At 44.7% G+C, this 27,234-nt stretch overlaps 1 protein-coding gene across 1 annotated transcript in view; it reads left to right on the top strand.

Annotated features, from left to right (window-relative positions):
* LOC134462892 (somatostatin receptor type 5-like) overlaps positions 1-26,208 on the top strand; it is a 52,173-nt gene extending 25,965 nt beyond the window's left edge. The window contains exons 2-6 of the mRNA XM_063216136.1: positions 15,505-16,147; positions 20,760-20,996; positions 21,900-22,049; positions 23,085-23,288; positions 24,550-26,208. Coding sequence (XP_063072206.1) covers positions 15,611-16,147; positions 20,760-20,996; positions 21,900-22,049; positions 23,085-23,288; positions 24,550-24,999 — 1,578 coding nt within the window. The 5' untranslated portion in view covers positions 15,505-15,610 and the 3' untranslated portion in view covers positions 25,000-26,208. The remainder of the gene's footprint in view (positions 1-15,504; positions 16,148-20,759; positions 20,997-21,899; positions 22,050-23,084; positions 23,289-24,549) is intronic.
* The last annotated feature ends 1,026 nt before the right edge of the window (positions 26,209-27,234 follow it).

The raw sequence follows: 27,234 nt of genomic DNA on the forward strand, positions 1-27,234 counted from the left end.
AGAGTAAGAGTAAGAGTAGGTGAGATAGAGGGAGTGTTGAAAGCGGAAGACAGACAGTGAGCAAGAGAGATAAAGACAGAGAGAGAGAAAGAGAGAGAGAGTAGAGAGGGTAAGGCAAGTGCGATAGGCTAAGCCTACTGCCTCTCTTCCTAATCAAAGAGCGTCAGAAGAGTCAAGCTGGCATCAAAGAGCAGCGCCATATCAAAGGGCACCTGAGAGTGGAGAAGAAAGAGAGAGGGATTGAAAGAGAGAAAAGGAGAGAGACGCAGAGTGACAGAAAGAGCATGGCAGACAGAGAGAGAGAGAGAGAGAGAGAGAGTGTGACAGAGATTCACAGAGAGATGGCGTCTGATAGTGACGGAATGAAAGAGATAGCAACACAAAGACAGAGAGAGATTGAAAAGAGAGAGGGTGTCTGATAGTGGCACAGAGTGTGTCAGAAAGAGTGAAATAGTTTTTTTTTTGGTGATTGTTGTTTTCCTTTGTCTTGTAGACAAGCGCTGTCCACTTTATGTATGTGATGTTTGTGTGATATGTGTAAAAGTGTAAATAAAATTTTAAAAAAGAAAGAAAGAAAGAGTGAAATAGCAACAGAGAGAGTGACGTACTGGAAAGAGTGACAGATGAGAGAGTGACAGAACAGTGTGCATCGGAAACAGAGAGAGAGAGAGAGAGAGAGAGAGAGAGAGAGAGAGAGAGAGAGAGAGAGAGAGAGAGAGAGAAACAGAGCGAGAGTGACATAGCGAAAGAGTGACAGAGGGTAGGATAAGCAGGTGGCGCCAGGGTTGCCAGATGAGGCTGATGATTACCAGCCCAAAAAAAATCTCAAAACCCGCCTGGAAGCACTAAATCCCGCCCAATTCTATTGATTTCTGTGGCCAGAAACCGCCCAATCTGGCAACACTGGGTGGTGCTGCATGGCTGATTGGCCTGTTGCTCGTGTGATCAGCCAGCCAGCCATCCATGGCCTCCAATCTGCCAATAGTGCCATTCATCAAGCTGGCCATTGCCTGCTGCTGCACCTGCTGGGGCCATTCAATTATGGGGAGTCCTCACTCAGTCAAAATAGAAATGAGAAAAGCAGCGGAAATTGGTTGGTCAAATTCACAGAAGAGGATACTTTGCGTACCGAAGAAATTCAGAAGACACCGCACACTGCTTATTGTTGTTTTTTCTTTATTTAGGCCTGTTTTTGGGAGCGAACAACATGTTTCGCCCAGTGCACATCAGTGAATGTCTTCATTATTCACCTTTTAATCCAACTTTTCATATATGAAAAGTTCAAATTTTCCAGTCATAATGAATACTTAGAATTTGATGCTGGTGGTACTGTAAGTATTCATGAAAAAGGTAACATTAGTGAATGGGTCGCATGAATTCTGAAAATAAACAACTACAAATCTCACACAGTGTCCCTTTAAAGTCAATACTGTACAGCAGCGTGCCCAAGCCTCCACGAAGCCGCTACTCGGATTAGGTTGAGAAATTTGATCAGAGAGAGTAGAGAGAGAGAGGTTCCATTGGCCCATTGTTTCCGGGTTCTATTATTGCAAGGGGGAGGGGGGGGATCCCCCTTTAGGCAGACCTAAGGACTGTTCTATTCAATGCTAGGAGTATTGTGACACGCCCCTTTAGGCAGACCGGAACCTGGTCATGTTAGGTGCCCATAGCAACCTATTACATTGGCATATCTCTATATACTGAAAGAATCTCTGATTTGATTCTCCTCACAGACGAGGAGGCTGTTTGTGTTTGGCACATTTGTTCACATGCACTTACAGTACATACATCGAGTTAGCATTTGTGCAGCTTGGCACTTACTGTATAGTCTTTTCGTGACAATGTAGCCCTGTGCCATATCGACTCAGATGAGATTACTCGAACGATGTAGGGTGTGGTGTGTTATATACGTAGGCCTACATGTTGCTGTGTCTTACCACTCGGCCGATGCAGGAAATGAAGTCCTAAGCCATACTGTATCTCTGTGGAATTGTTTGGATTGCAACTGGTATTTATAGTGTTGTCGTCCATACATCTCAAGCCAGAGGGAATGTGTGCAGTAAACAGACAGACGGAGTCACAGTGAGGTGATAAGAAGAGAAGCTGTATTTGGAAGAAAACATGGACAACTCTTCCACGGAAACTCTCACAAACGCACACTGATGATGATGCTCCTTGTTTCTCAAGGGAACAGTGGAGAGGGAGGGAGGTAAGGGAGGGGTGTTTGTGTTTGTGTTTGTGTGTGTGTGGGTGGTGGTGAGAGGGGATGGAGGGACGGGGAAGGGGGAACAAGGGGGTGGTGGTGAGAGGGGATGGAGGGACGGGGAAGGGGGAACAAGGGAATAGTGGAGAGTGGGAGGAAAGGGAGGGGGAAGGGGGGACAAGGGGCTGGTGGTGAGAGGGGATGGAGGGATGGGGAAGGGGGAACAAGGGGGTGGTGGTTGGCTGATTGCTTTGCTTTGCCCTCATGGGGGAAGTCATTTCCACACCTCCTCATGCCCTGATGCTCTCTCTCTCTCTCTCTCTCTCTCTCTCACGTCTACTCTCCTACCCTCTCTCCATCTGTCTCTATCTTTCACTTTCTTTGTTGCTCTCTCTCTACATATATATATATCTCTATCTCTCTCTCTCTCTCTCGTCTACTCTCTCCTTCTCCATCTGTCTAAGTTTCACTCTCTCTGTTGCTTTCTCTCTCTCTCTCTCTCTCTCTCTCTCTCTCTCTCTCTCTCTCTCTCTCTCTCTCTCTCTCTCTCTCTCTCTCTCTCTCTCTCTCTCTCTCTCTCTCTCTCTCTCTCTCTCTCTCTGTGTTGCTCCCAACCTCCCCTGTGCATGTGGATGAGAGAGAGGCTGCTCATCAACAGCAGGGACGACCTCAGCAGTGTGCTGGCACAGGAGAGGAGGGAGAAGGAGCCATTGGTATGCTGCATGGAGAAGCATGGCCGTGTAGCAGGGCTGGACTGGACAGGGGGAGAAATAGGACCCGGGCACTTTTGGCTTAAAGGGCCCCCCTCATAATTAGTGGCACAGAACTTAATCGCCGTTGGGCCCTGCACCCTCGTGTGCCCCTATTTTCAGAAATGTCTGAAAATAGGGGCCCGTACCGTGAAATGCCCACTATGCCAGATGGCCAGTCCAGCCCTGGCTATGTTCATGGCAATTGCCTCGCACCACATCCCTATCCTTATTCCTCACCTTTCTCCCACTCTACCTTTCCTTTCCACCATCTCTCCTTCTCTCTCTCTTTCTGCCCCCTCTCTGCTCTCTCTCTCTCCCCCACTCTCGTCCTCTCTCTCTCTCCTTCTGCCCCTCTCTGCTCTCTCTCTCTCTCTCTCTCTCTCTCTCTCTCTCTCTCTCTCTCTCTCTCCCCCACTCTCGTCTTCTCTCTCTCTGCCCGGCTCTCATATCCTTCCTCTGTCCTTCTTCTCCTGAGCAGTCATGGGTAAGCGGTTCGGGCGTCAGACTTATAGCCCAAAGGTCACTGGTTCTATTCCTGGACCTGCCAGGTTGATGGAGTAATTAAACACTGCTTTCCCCATCCTCTTCCATGGCTGAGGTACCCTGAGCATGGTATTGTCCCTCCGCACTGCTCCATTGGGGCACCATTTGGGACTACCCCCTTGCACATTTGAGGCAGAAATGCAATTTCATTTTGCGCAGTGAGCACTGTATGCTTTGCAGTGCTGTGTCACAATGACAATGGGAGTTTGCGGTGGGCTTTCTTGCTTTTACAAATCGAAATGTCTCGGGGGGGGGGGCTTGCATCTTCTGTGAGGCGCGTTAAGACAAGCTCCGGAGCGGCCCTACCGTGGCGCAAATGGTAGGGCACTTCTTTGTTATGCGGCCGACACAGGTTCGACTCCCGGGCCTGGGTCTTTTGCTGATCCTTCCCCGTTTCTCTCTCCCCACTCAATTCCTGTCAGTACCTTCACTATCCTGTCAAAATTAAGGCAATAAAAAGCCCAAAAATATATATTTTTAAAAAAAGATAAGCTCCGGAGCAGAGGAGATGAGGGTGGCCCAGGGGTATGTATTAAGGAGGACCCCGCTTCCCTGGCTGGGCACTACCTACCTGCTGGGAATTATTACAGGATGGGTGCCACCTCCACCCCCAATGGATGGCAGAAAGACAGGGCTGAGATAGTTTGTGGTGCTTCATGCCCATGGGAGCGAAGTGGAGATCAGTCCCGGGGAGAGACATGTAGGGACGTGTCGTCAACTTGTTCTGGCTGGTACCTCCAGGGCCGGTTCTAGTCTAGTTTGGTGCCCTTGGCGAGCAGCCCCTTTCCTTTTACATTTAAACATTTGGCGTCTCGGGGAGATCAGTAGAGCAGCGTAGAGTAGATTAGAGAAGATTAACTTTATTGATCCCCGGGGGAAATGAAGGTGTCAAGTAGCTTACATAAATACACATAATGCCCACATGGACATTTCAAGACACATAAAACACAGGTAATCAGGTAGGTACAAATAAATACTACAGAAAAACATACAAAGGCAATTGTGCAAAAACATGTTCTGTGAGTTGAGTTAGACAAGATTAACATGACCAGAGATGAGTGTTCACATATACGATCTATGATATGATATAGTATTGTGATAGAAGTAAGAGAACTAAGACTTAAATAGTATTCAAAGTATAAAATAAATCCTAGTAAGGTGCATGAAGGCAAAGGGTAAAGAGATCCAAAAGCAGTGGTAGGAGCCCCTCTCATGCTGTGGTGGTTCCGGATGGGCTTGTCAGGACAAATCTTGCGTGTGCAGTAAGGGGTCCACGTACATCATGCGTCATGTGTCCTCGGTATGGAATAATTCTACAATGTGCAGTAAAAAAAAAAAAACATACTGATACAAACATGTACGATAAATATACACGCTTGCACACACGCACGTTAACACGCGCGCACACGCACACACACACACACACACACACACACACACACACACACTCAAACACAATGTCCACTCTCTCTCGGAAAGGCACAAGCTGCTCCCAGCTGTTCCCATAGTGATAGATTGAGAGTGCGTCTGTGCCTTTAGAGTTTCTTGACGACATTCCTTATAGGAAAAATAAACTCCTACAGTACGTTCTACCATAACTCATAACACCCACACACTTGGGCCCATAATTGCAATGTCTCAGCTTGTATATTGCAAGGCAAGGTCATTTTTATTTAACACCGCATTTTATACACAAATTCTGTTCAATGTGCAATACAAAATAAATAAATAAAATAAAATAAGATCTACGGATAAAAGCCCAAGAGCATGGCTCTTAAGAGCCATGCACTTACTCATGGTAGCATTTACTGCCTCCTTCCTTGCAGTTTTGTAGCGCAAGTGCTTTATTCTTCTTTCTCCTCAGTGAGCTGTTTGTAATTAAAGTGTCTTGCGATGTAAAGTAAAGCCATGGGTTTTTCAAAGAAAGACAGGTACCGCTAGCCTGATAAACCAGCCTAAATGTGAGACTGGATGTGTAATTTAGTCTGGCCCCGATGAGCAATACATTAGAAGATTGTTGATGAGAACAACCTGTTGTTTTTCAAACCGTGCCTGTGCCTATAGGCCGACGCTCCGACCAATCAGCGATCTTTCTCGTTGATGTGCTTTCCTAACGTTGCGAGCTTCGTCGTCACTCCCTCAAAACCCCACCCGCTTTGATTCGAAAAAAATTGAAAACAAATATCTGTGTTGTGATTAGTCTGCCAGAAATGTGTTCAAAATGTTCGACCGATCCGAGGCTAGACCACTCGCAGCCGGAAAGTCCAGTGTGTGGTGCTGGTTTACTAGGCTAAGGTACCGCAGTCGGCGGAAAAGGATCCTTTCTTTGTAGTAGCCTATGGGAACAAAGTGGGGACCGTTTCTAGACCACGTAATGAGGTGTATCATAGACATAGCATGGCTGTAGTTGATACAGTGGCCGTGCAGAGTGACTGAGTTCAAAATAAATATGGTTGTACACACTTCCATTGAAGCTGACTTATGGCCCTATACCATGGCCTAACGGTAGGGTACTGGGTCACTCCGCTGGCGACCCGGGTTCGATTCCGCCAATCCTTCCCCGTCTGTATCTCCTCCACTGTCCTGTCAGAAATAAAAACATATAAAGAAGTATCTTTAAATGATTAAATAAATACAACATAAATATGGCTGTACACTCTTCCATTAAAGCTGATTGATTTTCTAGAGTCTTGGCCTGCACATAGCGAGTCAGTCCATACATCAGTGGTCCCGCTTCGCACTTCATCCCATTGTCCTTCTAGGATGAGGCTAATTATAGGCGACTGCACAGCTAATGGCTCTGACTCAGTCTTTATTGATGTGGGCTCTGCTGATTTCTTCTTCAAGGACAGGTGGCCAACAGTTCTTTCTAAGCTATAGTAGGTGGTTCCTGTAAAGACGTGGGTGTCAAAATCTACCAATCAGAAAACAACTATTCACTGAAGTGCACAGTGAATACTATCTTGTGTGTGTGGGCGTGTGTTTGCATTGCCATCTGCATATGTATGCTATGGCAGCTCTCGGGTCATCATTCATTCTATTATTTTATTGAAAAGCAGAAGGCCAAATCTAATTTCAGTACAGTGAGTGGAAAGTCCTTGCTGTTCATGGAAGATTAATGTTGTTAAATTGAAGTCGGAATTGAGTTTATGCAACATTTCAAAGATCCATGGGTGCTTCTAGGTGCTTGTAAACGCAGGAATGTTCAACACTTCAAAAGAAAGAAGTTTACCGCACAGGCATTACCTGAGATCAGGCAGGTGTGGCTTAATTGTCTTACATGATCTTCTCTTAAAGTCATACTATTTTTAAATGCAAAATATAATACATGGATACATGGGTTTTTGATTCTGTTGCCACCTCTAGGACTTGGTGGCACCTTTGCAATGAAGCATCAGAACCGTGACCCCAGCCTCTGTAGTGACGAGCAATAGCATAATCAAGGTTGCTATTTCTAATAACAGCTTCATGCTCAGCGATTCTTACTTTCAAATTTTGCTAGTATGACCAACATACTGTGCATAGGATAAGGGGTGGTGAGGGAGGGTCTGCACCTGTAATTTCCCACTATTTGTTGGGAGAGCTAACTGTGGTGTGTGTGTTGCTGGTACATGGATGTCACCACAATGTCTCTTTTGAAGCAGACGCATGGTCTGCCGGCAGCTACAAGGTTCATAGTGTGATTCACACTCCAGTATTTTGTACTGTTTGTTAATTATCTTTTTAACCTGCTTGGAGCTGGTGAATAATGTGATACAAAGGTGACTCGGTTGTCATTGCTGTGTTACTGTCCAAATTGACTTCAGGTTATTCGGAAGTTAGTCAAGGTGAATCAGTACCTACCTACTGGGCATTTGCAATTGGTATTATAGTTTGTCTTTATATGTGTCTATTTAAAGGCTGCATGTTAGTATGAATAACCAGCCTCTGGCCCTTTTCTCGAAAGAGTCATTGCTAACAAGTTTTCAGAGGGGAAACTGTATCGCAACTAGTAGCTAAGTTGCTTAGTTTTCCATATCTTGCAAAAGCTTGATTCAAAGGTCATTTAACTAATTTGCAATCGGGATGCTGAATGAGGAATGCCCCCAAAAATATGATCTGCTACTATGTTGACAGCGGGGATACTATAGGGTTCGCTCTGCCTAGCAAAAGCATCACCAAACATCTTCTAGAAGAGTAAAATACTTCAAGCATGTGCATTTCCTGGATCCATGTGATCTCATGCAAGCCGTCAAGCTAGCCGTCACCAAATGCCACAGAAAGAGAAGATCTATGTGTCCTTGAGCAAGATACTTAACCCCTGGTTGAAGGGTGGATGGCAGCCACATGGGTGAATGTGAGGCATGAAATAAAGAGAACAGGACAGGACTCCAAGTCTTGTGATTTATTGCCCGTCAGACGTTTCGGGGTTAACCTTCTTCAGTGTCGGGCAAACATTTCACCCAGCAGGTGCACTCAATATATACAATCAAAGCCCCAAGTGTTCACCCATCGCTTTTCAACCAATCAACATTGTTACATGAAACCGTTAGACATAAAACTTTTTACTTTTTCTTTCTTTCATTTTTACATTTTTCTTATTTGTGAAACAAAATCAAAAATACATCACAAAAGACAACCAGTGCTGGCCAGTGAAACATGAAATATGTCATTGTATTCAAAAGTCAAATAATCCTTCTCAATGTTTGGTTCACTCAAATTGCAACGACATGGTTAAAAAAAATCTCTATCTCACTATAGCTACCTTTCACTTTGATCATAGAGTTACATTCTTCCACATCAAACATCAGTGCACTGCATTACAAGCTTCAGATGAAAGAGCACATGTTCGGCTGAGCTCTCTGCCCTCATGTGGCAAGGCTTCTGGCTCTTCAGTTTTGTTTCGCCCCACAGCAATTAGGACTCCATCTGCCTCTGAAGGCTCAAGAGCCTCCGGACTCCTTCGCTAATCTGGTCAGATCTGTTCTATAGACTGCAGTGGCCAGGAAAAACTTGGGCAGATTTGTATCAAATATCAGTGCCAGGAACGTCAGCTGACCTAATGCTATATGCTAAACTTGAGCTAAATTCCAAGGTAGCAAGGTTGTTGTTTATTTTTGTGAAACTCATACCGGGGCACAGCAAATCAATACCCAGGCATGTGCCCCTATAAAATAGGTCCGGCGACGCCCCTGATCAGTGATCATCCAGGGCTTGATATGGCTATATACACCCCCAGGAGTATTGTGAAGAATGTGTGAACCAACACCGGCTTTGTCAATTCATTCATTATTTATCCAATTATTTCTTATATAGGCCTAATATTGTAACATAAGGGATTACTTTGACAATACAGTGACATGTTTTCAGTAATGTATTACAGTTTTTGAGTAACGTGCCCAAGACTGTCAACCATAAGTGATCAAAGGCCAGGGACCACACCTGTTGCTCTTGCTACATTGGGTCTTGCTACTATTGTGGCCTTATCGCAACCAGCCACTCTTAATGACATTTTTAAACAATGTTAAGTCAACAGATAGCCCACTAATGCTCCACACCCATATCAGCTAACAGCTTTAAATGTTTGCTCATACTGTAAGACTGGACCAAGGGCGCCGCCAGGTATTTTGGGCCCTATGAAAGATTATAATTTTGGGCCTACCCTGTTGCATTGTTGTGTGAGGGATAGCCTAATTGTAAAATAGGCACCGCTTGTAAAAAGCACCGCTCTCCTGCGCAAACATGATACTTCAATGGATGATGGATGGCAGCATCCCCAACGTAGGCTACAGGTTGTTTGTCAAATCTGCGTTAATTTCCCGCACATTAGTTTCAACTGATGCTGTCGGTTGCTTTCACATTTGCCCACCACTCTGTGGTTAAGATTTCACTTAATCCCCACGAGGCTCATAGTTTATCACGGACGTTCATCCACTTTTTCCGTTTGTGCGCGGTGACAATTAAGGTGGAGTTTTGAAATAGGCCTAGGAAATGTGCTAACGTGCTCTCTTGGAGGCTAATCCAAGGATTCTTACCATTTGATAGCGTTTGAAAACGCAATGTCATTGAGTGAGCATACCTTCTTTCTTGGAGAAAATTTCAGTGACCAGTTGCCTGCCTCTTCTGGCCCTCTCCTCTTTCTCCCGTCTTTCCTTAAGTTTTTGCCAACCTGCCTTCACTGTCACCACCAGCTCACCATCATGTGATTACCACATAGATTGTATATTACTAACATTCTATGGGTTAGCCCACGCCTGAGACCTCAGTCGCTCTGTATACCTGCTGCCAGCATTTTTCGAATGCTGTCCGATTCAAAGCCTCGCGCACCATATTGGACCGCACCATTTGTGAAGTGAAAGTGAAAGCCCATTGGGAAACTCCAACTCCCATTGTCATTGTGACACAGCACTCCACAGCACAAGTGAACACTGCACACAACGAAATTGCATTTATGCCTCACCCGTGCAAGGGGGCAGCCCTCAGTGGCGCCCCATGGGGAGCAGTGCGGTGGGACGGTACCATGCTCAGGGTACCTCAGTCATGGAGGAGGATGGGGGAGAGCACTAGTTGATTACTCCCCCCACCAACCTGGCGGGTCGGGAGTCGAACCGGCAACCTCTGGGATGCAAGTCTGACACCCTAACCGCTCACCCATGACTGCCCATTTGGCAAGAGCTCCGGGGGAAGGGTAAATGACCATATAATAAAGAACTGACGAAAACGTTATGGGAATCGACAGTTGTGTGTTTAATAAGCTTATTTCCAATTACTATTTCTTTGTAATTATACATTTCTTAATAATATATTTTTGCTTTTTAAAAAAATATTTAATATTTTATTATCCCATCCGCGGGCCGAGGGCCGTGCTGCGTTGGGCCGGGCCGTTGGAATCAGTACCACCTTTCCCCCCCTAGCGGCGTCCCTGACTGGACTGACAGAATATCTGGAATACACACAACCTCAAAATGTCCCTGAGGTGACATGAGTTTAATGCTAATAATTAGTCTTACTTTTTACGGAAAGTGGAAGGAAACATGGCGATGTATATCGCCATATAAACCACACTCATCAGCAAATCAAAAAAGGACACCTTGACAGATACTGTACACATACACACAGTGTTCTACGAAGGGCACAGCCTTAGCAACAAGTGGCTGTGTCCACTTAGTGATACAGTTCAGTCCACCCACTTCTCTCGGTGTGTGGTAAGATGACTTTGAGCCGTGGTATCAAAAGTGAAAGTAGAATTCATGATGTAAGTACACTAGCACTAGCAGATAATTTTACATGGCTGTTACAACAGTTATTCCACTGTTCCTAATGAGGTAGATAGACTGTGTTGTTACCCCCCCACACCCCACACCCCTATCACACACACACCGAAAAAAAGAAAGAAAGAACTCACTACAAATTTCATGCAACCAGAACCAAAGAATGAAGAATTATTGGTTACTCAAGTAACGTGATGAAGACTTTTTTTTTTTACTTCTACTTTTACGTTTGACATCTCAGAAGGGGCTAAGAGTCATGGAGCTGCTGGCTGGAATTGCTACTAGCTAGGGCAGTATTTGCAGAACCCTTGTGCTTATTACTATGGGAGCAGAGCACTTGACCGAGCATGACAGGTCGCGACTTGGACAGAGCAGAGCTGTGTTTGCTAGCGACCAGATTTCCGGCAGGTAGAGATTGACAGGAGGATCCAGAAGCCATTTCTATGCACAATTAGCCTCTAACAAATAGGCTATGTCTCTCACTGCTTCTTACCGAAGGCTTGCTGGAGTTTGCCTGGTTAACACCAGACCTAATCACAAGTGAGATTAGGCTTGTGTTGAAATTGTAAATTCCGTAAGAAAGAAAAATTCGCACTCACAAAACTGCGTCTCATTATTTATTTATATTACCACCATGTCCAAAAAGCAAACGCGTTTCGGCTATCAATGCTTCATTAGTGACACAGGGCCCATGATAGCTTGAACGTTATGAGTCATCCTCGCCAGACTGTCTTTCAGATCGAAACGATTGTGTAGAACTAAAGACGCAGTTTTGTGAGTGCGGATTTTTCTTCCTTAAGTTGATACTTTTAATCTCGCACCCAAAGACTTTCGTTTTTCCAAGAAGTTGAGCGCATCCTTTGCCAAAACTTGAAATGACAGTTGAGTCATACACTGGGCCGGATTAACGCACAGGCTAGATATGGCTGCTGCCTAGGGCCCCCCACCTGCCAGGGGGGCCCTGACAAGCCAAAAGTGAAAAATTGCAGAATTGTGACAAGATGCAATATTGTAGAGTTGGTAGACATTTTATCCTTAATTCCTAGCTCATAATTATGACACTGACTTTGTATATTTGTAGAGACAAAGAAGCTCCCGCACACTGTTCACATTTGCAGAGTTTTTACTTGCGACATTTCGGTCTATGAACTTCCTCAAGCAATTCAACAGAACAAATGGTTACAAACATAGTTTAAAAGTTCAAGTATAAATTTGTCCCAAAATTTGTCCTCCAGGGGGCCTCACAGCCACCTGTAGCCTAGGGGCCCCAGGCCATCTTAATCCGGCCCTGGTCATACAGTACATGCATTGAGTTTCTCAGCTACATCTAATACCTTTCACATGCTATAGGTCTACTGGTGCAGTGTTCACCAGCAGAACAATCATTTGCTCATTTTGTTCAGCTACCCTGACTGAGGGTTTAGAGATCAAGAACGATTTCTTTGACAGCTACGGTCATATTTTCAAAACAAATGTGCCTGTGTGTGACTGCACATGTGTATGTGTGTGTGTGTGTGTGTGTGTGTGTGTGTGTGTGTGTGTGTCTGTCTCTGTGTGTGTGTGTGTGTCTGTGTGTCTGTGTGTGTCTGTGTGTGTGTGTTAGGGGTTGAACGGTTCACAAAATTCACGGTTCGGTTCATATCACGGTATCAAGGTCACGGTTTTCTGTTCTCTACGGTTCTTTTTTTTTTTTTAGTTCATGATAAATGGTGCACTGGGAATATTAAACCATATTTATATAACAGCAATTATGAAGTGATGATGCGCAAGTTGAATCAATTGATGTGCGCTGTCTCTTTCAAGTGGCCAATAGAATCAGACTTATCACTAAATATCCGACATATGGTTTAATAGGCTATAATGTGAAAATGGTGTGCTTTTAATGGTGATATCCTCTTATTGGTCTTGTATGCTAATGTGTTAATCAGAGACTGGATAAGATACTCCTAGAATCTCTGCTTTACATATTTTTCTGGGCAGTACATGAATTGCGGTTTGCCACGGACTGCATTTCACGGTTCGGTATGGTGTGTGAATTGTACGGTTTCGGTTTTCGGTGCGGTTTGTACCATCCCTAGTGTGTGTGTGTCTGTGTGTGCGTGTGTGTGTGTGTTTGACAAACAGGGAGGCAGAGAGTAAAGGATAGATAGACTCGGGCGATCAGGAGTCTCCTCATGTACCGTATGTATTGTATGAAGTGATACGCAAAAAGGCTGCTGGTGTGTGTGTGTGTGTGTGTGTGTGTGTGTGTGTGTGTGTGTGTGTGTGTGTATGAAGTGATACGTAAACAGGCCACTGGTGTGTGTGTGTGTGTGTGTGTGTGTGTGTGTGTGTGTGTGTGTGTGTGTGTGTGTGTGTGTGTGTGTGTGTGTGTGTGTGTGTGTGTGTGTGTGTGTATGAAGTGATACGCAAACAGGCTGCTGATGTGCATATGTTTGAACTCCTGGAACATTTACACCTCCTGCCTTCTTTTATGTTCTCTTGCATGCATCAACACACACACACACACACACACACACACACACACACACACACACACACACACACACACACACACACGCACACACGCACACACAGGCACACACAGGCACACACATGCACGCACGCAGGCACACACCCAGGTCTATTATTTGTGTGTGTGTGTGTGTGTGTGTGTGTGTGTGTGTGTGTGTGTGTGTGTGTGTGTGTGTGTGTGTGTGTGTGTGTGTGTGTGTGTGTACGTATCTATGTGTGTGTGTGTGCGCGTGGGAAGACGTATGGCTGGCTTTGCACCCTGTAGTCAATAGCCACTGAGGGCTCAGCAAACACTGTCTTCAGCACTTCAGCGTCAAGCATCTCATTCCCACCAGATTGTTTCCTGTCTGACCAGCAATGATGCATGTTACCGTATACACCACACCATGTGGTCTCTCCTTTTCTCTCATGTCTTATCAGTTAATTGTGGCAGTGGGTTTGTTTGGTTACCCCAAAAGCCATTTGGTCATGTGTGTGCTCACCATTTCAGCTGACGTCTTTCTTCTTTTTTGCTGGACAATTTGAGTCAGCTGAAATGACTGGGTTAGACTATTTGTTTGGCAGAAATAATGCAGTCTGTCGGTCCAGCCCATTCAGTTCAAACAGGCAGATGTTGAGTCCATGTATAATGGCGGTTAGGAGGATAGAAAGCAAAACTCAGGCCAATCTCAGCCTGCCTCAGCCAGCTATTTGGATCATTGAAGGCTACAAAAAGCCATTCATGTGTGCTAGCCTATAGCACCACCAGAGACCTCTGGAATTATAAGGACTGCTTGAAATCACACAAAAAAACTGTCTCTACATGTCTACAATACTCTGACTCACAAAGAAACAGGGACTATGTAAAAGTATCATTTTAAAGGGTACGAGGTAGGATAAAAGCGTTAAATAATTACTTTGCCGAGTCAGCTGATACTAAATGAGTCATTAGTAAGTGAATGGTGACTCCCGACCACTTCCGTCGTCGGCCGTCAAAATTCCCACATGTAACTTTAGGTTGACTGACCCAAAGAGGCATTGTGGGGAAAATATTTTTCGTGAGAAAATCTGATTTTACACACTCACAAGCTCACACTCACAACCTCACGGGATGAAAAACAATCAAACCGTGAGGGGAGTTTCAACAAAATGTTTTTTGACAGTGTAAATTTTGAGACGGGCATGTCTGCGGGGCGGGCACCTTACAAAGTCTTGCAAACTGTTAAAAGTGTTATTTACACTACACCAGGCAGCCCAAGGACATTATGCATAGTGCCAGTTTGGCTGGGTCGAAGTATTGTTAGTTGTTGTTTTTGTTGGGGGGGGGGGGGGGGGGGGGTCAAGCCTTTAATTATTTTATTTTCAGTCTTTTTTTAGAAAGTGCGCTCAACTCCCAACTGTTTCGGGCCTGTCTGTCATGCTAACCCAGTAGATTAAAACTGCAAGAATTACACCGGAGAGTGCGCCTTTTTTTTACTAAACATTGTTTTATTTTCAGACAGGACAGTGGAGGACAGACAGGAAGCAAGTTGGGAGAGAAAGATGGGGACGGGCTGGCAAATGACCGGGGTGAACCCAGGTTGGCCACGTGGGGTCATCCCTATGTTCCCCGGGTCCTATGTTCCCTTCAACCGGGGAACTTAGGACCCTTTTTTCTAAAAAGGGTTCTATGTTCCCCGCTGCTTCCAAGTAGAATGCTGCTGCATGGCAAAGCGCAGGTTGTTGTTGCACCTCTGACAGGTTACGTTTTGGGATAGTTTTGGTCAGGACACAAAATTTACAACTCAGGAACATTGCATTACTGACAGGTTAGGTTTAGGGATGGTTTTGGGAAGGGCACAATTTGAAAACTCGGAAACATACAATGTGGGGAACATAGAAGCCTTTTTTAGAAAAAGGGTTCTAAGTTCCCCGGTCCCATACGAAGACAGGGGAACATAGGACCCGGGGAACATAGGTACGGTCCCGGCCACGTAGCAGACAAGTGCCCTACCGTTAGCGCCCAAAGTATTGTTATTTGTTAGCGCTGTTTCTTTTTTCATGGTTCTAATGACTAGAACATGTCTGAATCATACTCTGGCCTTATTGTAATGCCTAGCAAGTACATACGCTTTTTATAATGCATGGGAAAAGTGTGCACTCACTTGCATTGAAATAAAACCTTCAGAGTCTATTGTATGCATCATGTACCGGTAGTTACCCATGTTTTTATATTCACTGATATAATTCTATATGACAGAGCTTTTCATTCTTTTTTCTCCAGGAAAATCAATGCAGCCCTGAAGTGGATAAACATCATTTGAAGTGGATATCGTGGACGTCATCACCATACCACCAAGGTCTACAGTAGGCACACAAAAAAGGACGCCATGGATTACAACTCCGTCTACCCTTTCAGCAACGCCTACGCCTTGGACAACGGTTCTCTAGTGAGCCTGTCCACCGACCTTCCCCTCTACCTGCCTCTCTTCAACGACACGCTCAACGGCAGCAGCAGTGCCGGCGACTGCAACAGCAACCACAATGGCAGCAGCGGCGCTTGCCCGCCTCCCCCGTCGCCCGGGGTGCTCATCCCCCTCATCTACATCGTGGTGTGCATCATCGGGCTGGGCGGCAACACGCTGGTCATCCACATCGTGCTGCACTACTCCAAGACCGAGTCGGTCACCAACATCTACATCCTGAACCTGGCCATCGCCGACGAGCTGTTCATGCTGGGCCTACCCTTCCTGGCCGTGCAGGGCGCGCTCAACTCCTGGCCCTTCGGCTCGCTCATGTGCCGCGTGATGATGACGGTGGACGCCATCAACCACTTCACCAGCATCTTCTGCCTGACGGTGATGAGCATCGACCGCTACCTGGCCGTGGTGCACCCCATACGCTCCTCGCGCTGGCGCCGGCCGCAGGTGAGGCAGATGAAAGTGAAAGTGAAAGTGAAAGCCCACCTGGGAAACTCCAACTCCCATTGTCATTGTGACACAGGGTCAAGGACGTCCAACATGAAATTGTCCTTCAATACTAACGGATACTTTTGCTTACTGCAACTGTGAAAAACATGATTTTCATTTTTTGAAAAGTGAATGCATGAAAGCCAAATCAAGATAATATTTTTTTTTTTTTGCATTTACAGTAAGCAAAGCAAAAGTATCCGTTACATTGAAGGACAATCTCATGTTGGACGTCTTTGACCCCACAGCACACAAGTGTTTACTGCACACAACGAAATTGCATGTTATGCAGCCCCCAATGCCGTTCCAAGGGAGCAGTGCGGTGGGCACGGTACCATGCTCAGGGTACCTCAGTCATGGAGGAGGATGGGGGAGAGCACTGGTTAGTTACTCCCCCCACCAACCTGACGGTTCGGGAGTTGAACCGGCAATCTTTGGGCTACAAGTCTGCAACCCTAACCGCTTACCCATGACTGCCCAAGTGAATATGATATGGCAGGGGCAGCCGTTGCCTAATGGTTAGGGATGTGGTCTTAAAGGGACACTACACCCATTTGCGTTAGGCTTTCTATTGCTAGACACCCAGTCATACTTTTGAATGGTCGTGCAATACTCTCTCAATACCCCCTGAGACAGGAGATATTCCATAATCACCTCTTAACACTTCCTCCTACAATGATGTAAAAATCTTCATTTTGCATCATTGTAGGAGGAAGTGTAAGAGAGGTGGATTTCTGTTGAGACTACAAGCCTTTTGCCCACACTTTCAACCCTGCCCATAGGGGGTTAGACCTAATGCGCTAACAGACCTATCACAGATCAGTGTGCCAGTGCTTTCGAAATCACTGGCATTGAGGCTCCAGTAAGTCACTGGCAGAGCTGCCTGGGTGTGGCCTGTGGAACTTGAGCATTGCAATGCATTATGGGGATTGTTGTCACAAATCCAAAAGTACTAAAAAGTCATTTTCTGCCTTTTCTCGGCCAAGAAGGCACCAAATTAGAAATTTATGCTACCATTCTACTACATACAGTATCACCCACTTTCAACACATATTCATGTCTCCACCGGTGGAATGCCCCTTTAAGATCAGAGGGTTGCTGCAGGTTCAAATTCCACCCTTAACCTCTCCCTACACCTCCATCCACAACTGAAGTAACATTGAGCAAGGCACCTGCTAACCCCACATTGCTTTAGGGGCTGTAACCAAAACCCTGTAAATAAGTCGCTTTGGATAATAGCATCACATAAGTGTAATGTTATGCATATGAGACATATGGCCTCAAACCATCACTGCCCCCTTCCCCCAATCTCCACCTCATGAAGTGATCTCCTTTCATGGAAGGTATGGCACAGGTTCAGGTTACTTTATTGGTACCCATGGTTAAACTGGCGTTGTAGTTCAAGAGAGAGGTGTCCCCACATGTAGGCTACGAACACATAACCTACAGTGCCCTCCATAATTATTGGCACCCCTGGTTGAGATGTGTTAAAAGCCTTAAAATAAATTCAGTGTTTATTGCAGAAGAATACTGTCACACTGAAAATTGTAGGAAAATGTAGCCTTCAACTCAAATGAATTGTAAGAAAATAAAAAAATCCCTGACTAAAAAATAATTATTTTTCATTAAATCACCTGTTCCACAATTATTGGCACCCTTAACAATTCCCAGGAAATAAATATAATTGAAGCATTTCTGTCATTTCTACAGTAGTTTACAAAGTTTACCAGAGTATGTAGGAACATTTAATTAGTAATTCATCACTTCCTGTTTCCCTGGGGTATGAATATGACGTGACACCGAGGCCATTTCTCTTATCCACTCTTAAACATGGGAAAGACAAAGGAACACCGCATACAAGTGAGGCAGATGTGCGTCGACCTTCACAGGTCAGGCAGAGGCTACAAGAAGATTTCCACTCAACTGCAGCTGCCCATATCCACTGTGAGAGGAATAATTAAGAAGTTCAAAACAACTGGAACAGTGGTAAACAAGCCTGGACGAGGACCCAAGTTTATTTTGCCACCACGCACAGTGAGGAGGATGGTAAGAGAAATCAAAAGATCTCCAAAGCTCACTGTTACAGAATTACAACAAATGGTAGCATCCTGGGGTCACAAAGTCTCCAAATCAACCATCAGGCGCTGTCTACACGCCAACAAGCTGTTTGGGAGGCATGCACGGAGAAAACCTTTCCTCACTCACAATCATAAACGCAAGCGTCTGGAGTTCGCCAAGCGGTATTGGGGCTTCAACTGGGACCGTGTGCTTTGGTCAGATGAGACCAAGATTGAGCTTTTTGGCAACAAACACTCTAAGTGGGTCTGGCGTACCACGAAAGATGCGCATGCTGAAAAGCACCTCATACCCACTGTGAAGTATGGGGGTGGGTCAGTGATGCTGTGGGGCTGTTTCGCTTCCAAAGGCCCTGGGAACCTTGTTAGGGTGCATGGCATCATGAATGCTTTGAAATACCAGGACATTTTAAATCAAAATCTGTTGCCCTCTGCCAAAAAGCTGAAGATGGGTCGTCACTGGGTCTTTCAGCAAGACAATGACCCTAAACATATGGCCAAATCTACACAGAAATGGTTAACCAGACACAAAATCAAGCTCCTCCCATGGCCATCTCAGTCCCCAGACCTCAACCCCATTGAGAACCTGTGGGGTGAGCTGAAGAGGAGAGTACAGAGGAGAGGACCCAGGTCTCTGGATGATTTAGAGAGATTCTGCAAAGAGGAATGGCTGAAGATCCCTCTTTCTGTCTTTTCCCATCTTGTGAAACATTATAGGAGAAGATTAGGTGCTGTTTTGTTGGCAAAAGGGGGTTGTACAAAATATTAACACCAGGGGTGCTAATAATTGTGACACACATTATTTGATGTCAAATAATTATTTCTTTATGTGGGATTTTTTCCCCACTGAATAAATGCACTTGTATTGAAGGTTGGATTTTTCTCTTTTTTTCCATTAAGGTCCCATATTATTTAGAAAAAAAATAAAATAATTGGAAGCTAAAAAAGACATCTCAACCAGGGGTGCCAATAATTATGGAGGGCACTGTATGTATACATGAGATCTAAGACATACTGTACGTACTAAGGATGCAAATTATCGATTAATTCATTAATCATTAGTTGATAGCCTTATCGATCGACTTACGATTAATTGATAAGCGGCGTTTTCCCCCCGAAATCTCAGTGTTTCTCGAAATAAAACCTACTAAATCTAAAAATTTTAATAAAAAATTGAGAAATAATACCACATTTAATTTAATTATATTTCAATTCTTTAATCCAAAGGTGATTTAAATATTCCCCTTATTCACACCTCTCTTCACACACACTCTACACATGCCCATTTCACCTGGGTCTCTTGTCAGTTGAATTGTCGATTAATTGCGATTAATGTTTTTTTAATCGATTAATGTATTGATCGATTAAAGTCGATTAATCGATTAATCGTTTGCATCCCTAGTACGTACAATATGAAGAGAGAGAAGGGGGAGGACTGCCTTGGGTCTCAAACAGTTAAGTGCAGTAGCTTTTCAAGGGGAAAAGGAGATCTAGAGCAGTGGTTCTTAACCTGGGGTGCGGGCACCCCCTGGCGCGTGCACCAGAGTTTTGTTCAGGTTGAGGTTGTGACCAAAATTCTGCTTGGGAACATTATAATTAGGTCAAAACAAAACATGTTCTCAGGAAAGAATCATTGTAGTTAATCACTTAAATCCTTTTTTAGTGCATATACACATGTCGAAGTTTGGGTTGGGGGTGCCCGGCTTTTCTTGGGCACAGGTAAGGGGGTGCTTTCAGAAAAAAGGTTAAGAACCACTGATATAGAGCATCAAGAGAAGGAAGGTCCCGGGGCACCGCTGCTTACTCCTCAGCCCAAGTCGAAACATGCTGGTGTGTGTGGCACAAATAAATCAAAGGACTAAGCAGAGTTGCTTTGGGACCTTCCTTCTCTTGATACGTGCAATATGAGCATGAATAAATAGTACAGCGTAGTATTATTACCTCCGCCAAGGAGGTTATGTTTTTGATTGCGTTGGTTTGTCTGTCTGTTTGTCTGTCTGTCAGGATAACTCAAAAAGTTATGAACGGATTTGAAGGAAACTTTGTGGAGTTGTTGGAAATGACGAAAGGAACAATTGATAAAATGTTAGTGGTGATCCGGATCACAGTCCGGATCCAGGAATTTTTTAAAGATTCTTCACCATTGTGGACAGGGCGAATTTCTGCATTCTAGTTTCTAACTCCACAAAAAGAGGGCAGAAAGACTTGAGCAAAAAATATACTGTGTAACATGCATAGTCAAATGTTCTATCGAACCGCTTCCTTGGTGGAGGTCTGCACTCTCTCACCATTTCCCAATGTCAAGTGTATGAGCCTTGGAAGTGCGTCAGCCTAATTAGTCACGCCCAGTGATTGGATGCTCTGCAGAGTTCACCAAAGAGTATCCAATCACTGGGCGTGATTATGAAGGCTGATACACTTCGAAGGACGCGCACTAGACTTTGGTAAATGCCCTCTGAGTGTATTTCTAGTTGTTATTGTTCTTCTTACTGTAGGTGGCCAAGGTGGTGAACGCCGTGGTGTGGCTGCTATCCTTCGCGGTGGTGCTGCCGGTGGTGATCTTCGCCGGGCTGCTGCGGGGCAACTGCAACATCAACTGGCCGCAGCCGGAGAGCGCCTGGCGGGCCGGCTTCATCATCTTCACCTCCATCGTGGGCTTCTTCCTGCCACTCCTGGTCATCAGCCTCTGCTACCTGCTCATCGTGGTCAAGATACGCAGCTCCGGCAAGAAGGTGTGTGCTCAAAGGTTTAGGATTAGATTTAGGTTTAGGTTTTAGACTATATAATATGTATGAAGACAGAGTTTCATTGCAAAGCGTTGTATATCCATTTTGTAGAATTTGGGGAAATTGACATTTTTGTATTGGGAATTACATTGCATTGAATTTAAATAGGTTTTAAAAGTATGTTCTCAAAATATCTGAATGGCAAGAATTCACACATACAGATGATAGGACTTCTGAACAGTCATTTCCAATAATAAAATGCAAAAGTCACAAATGGTGAATACACCGTTTTGCAACGAAACTCCTCATATGTATAAAAATATATATGCATAATGCATACACAGTATATATGTTGTACTACTTTAATTTCTGTTAACCGCTTAAAACACGACATTATAAATTAGCTGTTACCAGAATGGCAATGACCAAGTCGTAATTATTACTAAAGGCCCTGTGCACTGTCATAGTAGTGTAGTACTATAGTAGGTAACTTTCAATGTCTATTACAGCGTGCCACAGGAGGTACGGCGTGCATAAATGAGCTACGTTACTCTACTCTAATTTCTGTGCCTAGACTTAGAAACAATAGACCTCACACGCTCAGATGATGTTCGTAATGAATCTGCAGACTTTATGCAGAGTGCAGAATTCTCGTACCAAAACCTCAAAGGATCGTTTTTAGGGGCTTTTTGGGAGGAAATGATCATCCAAATTGTTGTTTCAAGGCATCTAAATGAACTGAATGACAACTCTGAAATAATCGTACAACGTGTTTTTTTTATAGTAAAGACAAAATGGACAAAATGATTGTACAATACGATAATTATCGTATATCTGGCAACACTGAATGAAATGCAGACGTCACCAAAAGATGTACGTATGCCTCTCTGAATGATTCATATCCCACAGGTGCACGCCACGTCCACTAAGCGCCGCAAGTCGGAGCGCAAGGTGACACGCATGGTGGTGATCGTGGTGGCCGTCTTCTTCTTCTGCTGGCTGCCCTTCTATGCCCTCAACATCCTCAACCTCATCATCCAGCTGCCGCCCGAGCCCAAGGTGTGTGTGTGTGTGTGTGTGTGTGTGTGTGTGTGTGTGTGTGTGTGTGTGTGTGTGTGTGTGTGTGTGTGTGTGTGTGTGTGTGTGTGTGTGTGTGTGTGTGTGTGTGTGTGTGTGTGTGTGTGTGCGTGAGTGTGTGTGTGTGTGTGTGTGTGTGAATGGTTTTGTCAGCTCAAAAGTGTGTTAAAATTATTGCCTTACCTTTCCATTCTGTGTCAATCATACAAGCTCCGTATAACATGCTTTTATTTTGTTTCCTTTGGGGACTCTTTTCTTCATGCGGATAACCCTCATTGTGACATGTAAATTGAAACATGTATAATGTTGAGAAGTATAATGTATAATCTATAATGTTAAGACATAAATGAATGGTAGCACTTTAGAATATTGTTCACATGTTACCCACTAAAAAAATTAAGGTGCACACTTGCTCCTGTTTTTCTTTTTGTTTTATTTTACCAATGTAACTTCTCGGAAATGTTAATTTGGTAAAATAAAACAAAAAGAAAAACAAACTTTATTTTCATAGTGTCTCACCTTTTGTCCTGCACCTGCATCTTGGATGTGCGCACCACTAGAGCTACCTTACATGTTATCCACTTATACATGCATAATTACTGTCTGTGTTACGAGCCTACTAGGTCTTTATTACCACTATATCAATAATAAAGGCCTTATTGACAGTGAACAAGAAATTTGTGCATACAGTACATGAAATGAAGATCCAAGGTGATCGACATGTTGCTTTTTAAAAAATAAAGTTTATTTTTTGGGAGCTTATTGACAGTGTGCAGACCTTCCTTCTTCAACTGTCTGACACTTTTGTCCGGCACCTGCTAAAGAAGTGTTTTTGGATGTGCGCACCCTACCCAAAACTACTGCATACAAGCTTAACACATGATTTTTTTTGACTGCTTGGTTGATTGATTGATTGATTGATTGATTGATTGATTGATTGATTGATTGATTGATTGATTGATTGATTGATTGATTGATTGATTGATTGATTGATTGATTGATTGATTCCTTCATTAGGGCCTCTACTACTTCATGGTGGTGCTGGCCTACACCAACAGCTGTGCCAACCCCATCATCTATGGCTTCATGTCCGACAACTTCAAGCGGGGCTTCCGGAAGGCACTGTGCCGCTCCTCGCGCCGCGTGGACAACCACGACCCCGGCAACGGCAACGACAACAACGGCCGGCAGCAGGGGCAGGACAGCACCCAGCAGAACACAGTAAAAATACCAGAGTTATTTTCTGATTTGGGGGGGATTCAACTTTATTTAGACAGGGCAGCGAAGAGTGCGACAGGAAACAAGTGGGAGAGAGAGACGGTGGAGGATCTGGAAATGACCGGGGTCGGGAATTGAACTCGGTAGCTCGGCGTAGCAGTCAAGTGCCCAGTCGACTAAGCCACGGCTACGCCCCAGTGTTATTTTCTTGAAATTAACTCCATTTTAGATAGCATTTGGTCCCACTCAAAAATAGTGTTATTTTTTACTTAATGGTCAGTATAACGCTTTCAAAGTTATTTCTACTCAATATTTTGTAATGTTAAATATCAGCACTGGAATGTGAAAAAACAATACTGAGCACTTGGAGAAACCTGGAGCATAGTGGGCGGATAATCGCCTTTCTGTAGAGTTGACATTTCTCTGGCCATTTGCAAAGTCTGAAACTGACTTTTGACTCCATGGTTGTTGATAATCTATCTAGGCCCTGCTGTGGCCTAACGGTAGGGCACTGGGTTGCTACGCCGGCTACCTGGGTTCGATTCCGACTCGGGCCATTTGCTGATCCTTCCCCGTCTCTCTCTCCCACTCATTTCCTGTCTCACCTCCACTGCCCTGTCAAAAAAGTAATCTAATAATATAATAATCTATCTAGAGTTACAGTTTACTGCACGTTTTATTATTGCACAGTGAAATTTGCTGTGTTAATTCCACGCTACACGGAGCACATATGGTCCAACTCGATTTAGTGTTAAATTCAACTCTTCCAGTGTTAAATAAAAACTGAGTGGGGCCAGGGGCATCGCCAGGCCTATTTTACAGGGGCACGTGCCAGGGTATTGATTTGATGTGCCTCGGTATAATTTCACCAAAAAAAAACAACCTTGATACCTTGGAATTTAGCTCAAGTTTAGCATAGAGTAATCTACAGAACACACACAAAATAGCGCACATGCACTATTTGCAATAATACAGTATAATGAAGAATTCAGATAAAACAAGCTTTTTAAAATAGATAACTGCTCTCTCTGTGCCCCTGTATACCATTAGGTCAGCTGACACCCCTGAGTGGGGCCATATGTGCTCAGGGGTACATTTCTGGAAAGCGTAGTTGATAACTATGTTAGCTACTTTGTTGGTTGCAATGCAATTTCCCATTGGCAACTACCGAAGTTGTTAACTGCTAACAACTGCGCTTTCCAGAGATGTACCCCAGAAGAGAGTTAAATTAACACTGCTACATGTACTGTGTGTGCCTCTGCAGGACGAAGATCAGCAACAGCAGCAGCAGCAGCAGCAGCAGCGGCGGCACGTGCTGATGCCCAGGGAGAGCCTGCGCAGGGCCGTCAGGGGCGGCCTCGCCGACGAAGAGGAGGAGTACGACGACGACGAAGAGCTGACCAACCCCACGGAGATGACGGAGATCTGCAACATCACCCAGAACGGCAACGGCAACGCCAATGTCAGCCGGCAGCAGGAGGAGAGCTGTTGCGCGCTGCTCTCCGACAAGGTGTCGGCCACCGAGGTGCAGGAGTTTCTGTCCCCGGAAAGGAGGGGGGTGGCGGGGCAGGATATTGCCGGGAAAGCCCCAGGCTTCAGGCCTCTGGTGGCGGCTGCGCCAGGCTTACTTAATGGAGCTAAAAACGGAAGTGTCAAACCACTGCCAGAGGAGCCGGTGGAGAAGAACCCTCTGCTGGAGATCAGCTATCTGTAGGCAGAGGCACCAGACTCACGGCGTGTGACTTCTTTTTTCTTTTAAGATCTTTTTTGTGGTCTTTTTCGATTTTATTTGATAGGACAGTGTAAGAGGTGGACAGGAAGCGAATTGGGAGAGAGACGGGGAGGGGTCGGCAAAGGACCCGGGCCGGGACATGGCAGGCAAATGCCCTACCGGTTGGCCAGCATGTGACTTCTTATACTTCAACCTTTATTCAGATAGGACGATGAAGATGGAGGCAGGTAACGAGTGGGAGAGAAAGATGGGGAAGAGTTGAGCCATGACCCTGACTGAACCCTGAACCTCTGAAATGTATTTAGTCTTAGTTATTTGAACTCCTCCTTCTTCAGCAGACTTGGCCCTCAGCAGATTTTTGACCGCTCATATCGCTAGGTAATCACCAACCAAAAACAGACTGTTTTGAGGTGAGCAGTGTTCATGTCGAGGTTGGAAGTTACAACCAGACGGATTTCTGGACTATCGCATCCTGTACATACAACTGTGAACATTGCGATTTGACTTCAAAAATAGTGTGACAGAACTGAGCAACGCACAGAGTACTGAAAACACACAGTGAGGTGTGAGTGTGTGTGTGTATAGCACAATGCTTGTGCCTTTATCTAGTGTTCAGCCACTTACCCAAAGCTGTCACTCCACGTACATAGGTGGGCATGTCAGTGTTCTCAGGTACATTAAATTAAGACGAGAAGAGATGTATTGGTGGTGGTGGTGGGATTGCAGTGTTAATCAAGACGAAGTGCTCACACAATCACAATCCTTTCTCCCGTTGTGCCACTTTCTACAGAGAGGAAGACGTGTCCAGCTGAAACACGCCATGGTACACATGTCTATCTTAACAAACGCTAGCAAACCAAAACATCATGTGTGACATCAATGTTTTTTTTAATGAATGCTCTACACTACAGTCCCTAATCCCTACAGAGACTCGTGAATGCATTTTTTTGCCATTTCGTTTTTGCTTCTCGTGGCTGTAGCGGAGGTAAGCACGAGCAGGGAAGCCGACAGGGGGAGACAATGGGGACAGTAAACCCGGGCCCAGTTACAGAAGGGGCCCGACCAGAATTGGGTCTTAATTACATTGTATATATTGGGTGGGGGGGCCCTTTTAGATGACTTTGTCCCGGGCCCAGCTAGAGCTGTCAGCAGCCCTGAGCACAAGGCAGGCAGGCAGGCAATCAACGGAGAGCTTGCCTTTAATAACTAGGCCTGTGCAGTCGCCTTCGACTGCTTTAGGTATATCCCCGAAACGCGACGCTTCCAGTTCCCCATCATTCCTACCACTCCCGTCCACCTTTTCATAAACGTATATGATACATACAGACGTGACATGACGTGCATAGGCTTAAAACCAAACGACTATTGTGAAAATGAAGCAAGAAATGGGGCAAATGGTAATACTGTTTTAATGGTTCAGTGGATATACCACATTAGGTACAGTGTAATAACCAGTGTAACAATATTTAATACAATGTAATTTTTTACTTACATCATGTGTTTGTGCGTAAGTGGTATTACATGGTATTGCATACTGTTACACTGATATTACACTATATTACATGGTATTGCATACTGTTACACTCGTTATTACACTGTACCTGATATTGCATATTGTTACACTGGTATTACACTAGTATTACATGGGTTGTTACATTGGTTATTACACTGTACCTAATATGGTAGATTCACCGAAATGGTGAACCATTAAAATAAGGTGTTACCGGGCAAATCAATCCACCCAGTCAGAAGTTATGGGCCAAATGAAAATTCCGCCATTTTGAAAGTGTTGTCTTCCAAACTCGAATCAGTTCATGAACCTACCCTAGAGCATTCACACACAAAATCTGGGACAAATCCATCCACCCGGTCATTAGTTATGGGCCAAAGAATAATTCGGCCATCTTGAATTCAGCCATCTTGAAAGTGTTGACCTCCAAACTCGAATCAGTTCATGAACCTACCCTAGAGCATTCACACACCAAATCTGGGACAAATCCATCCACCCGGACAGAAGTTATGGACCAAACAAAAATTCGGCCATCTTGAATTCAGCCATCTTGAAAGTGTTGACCTCCCAACTCGAAGCAGTTCATGAACCTACCCTAGAGCATTCACACACCAAATCCGGGACAAATCCATCCACCCGGTCAGAAGTTATGGACCAAACAAAAATTCGGCCATCTTGAATTCAGCCATCTTGAAAGTGTTGACCTC

Source organism: Engraulis encrasicolus, chromosome 2 (assembly GCF_034702125.1).
Source record: "Engraulis encrasicolus isolate BLACKSEA-1 chromosome 2, IST_EnEncr_1.0, whole genome shotgun sequence".
Lineage (NCBI taxonomy): Eukaryota > Metazoa > Chordata > Actinopteri > Clupeiformes > Engraulidae > Engraulis > Engraulis encrasicolus.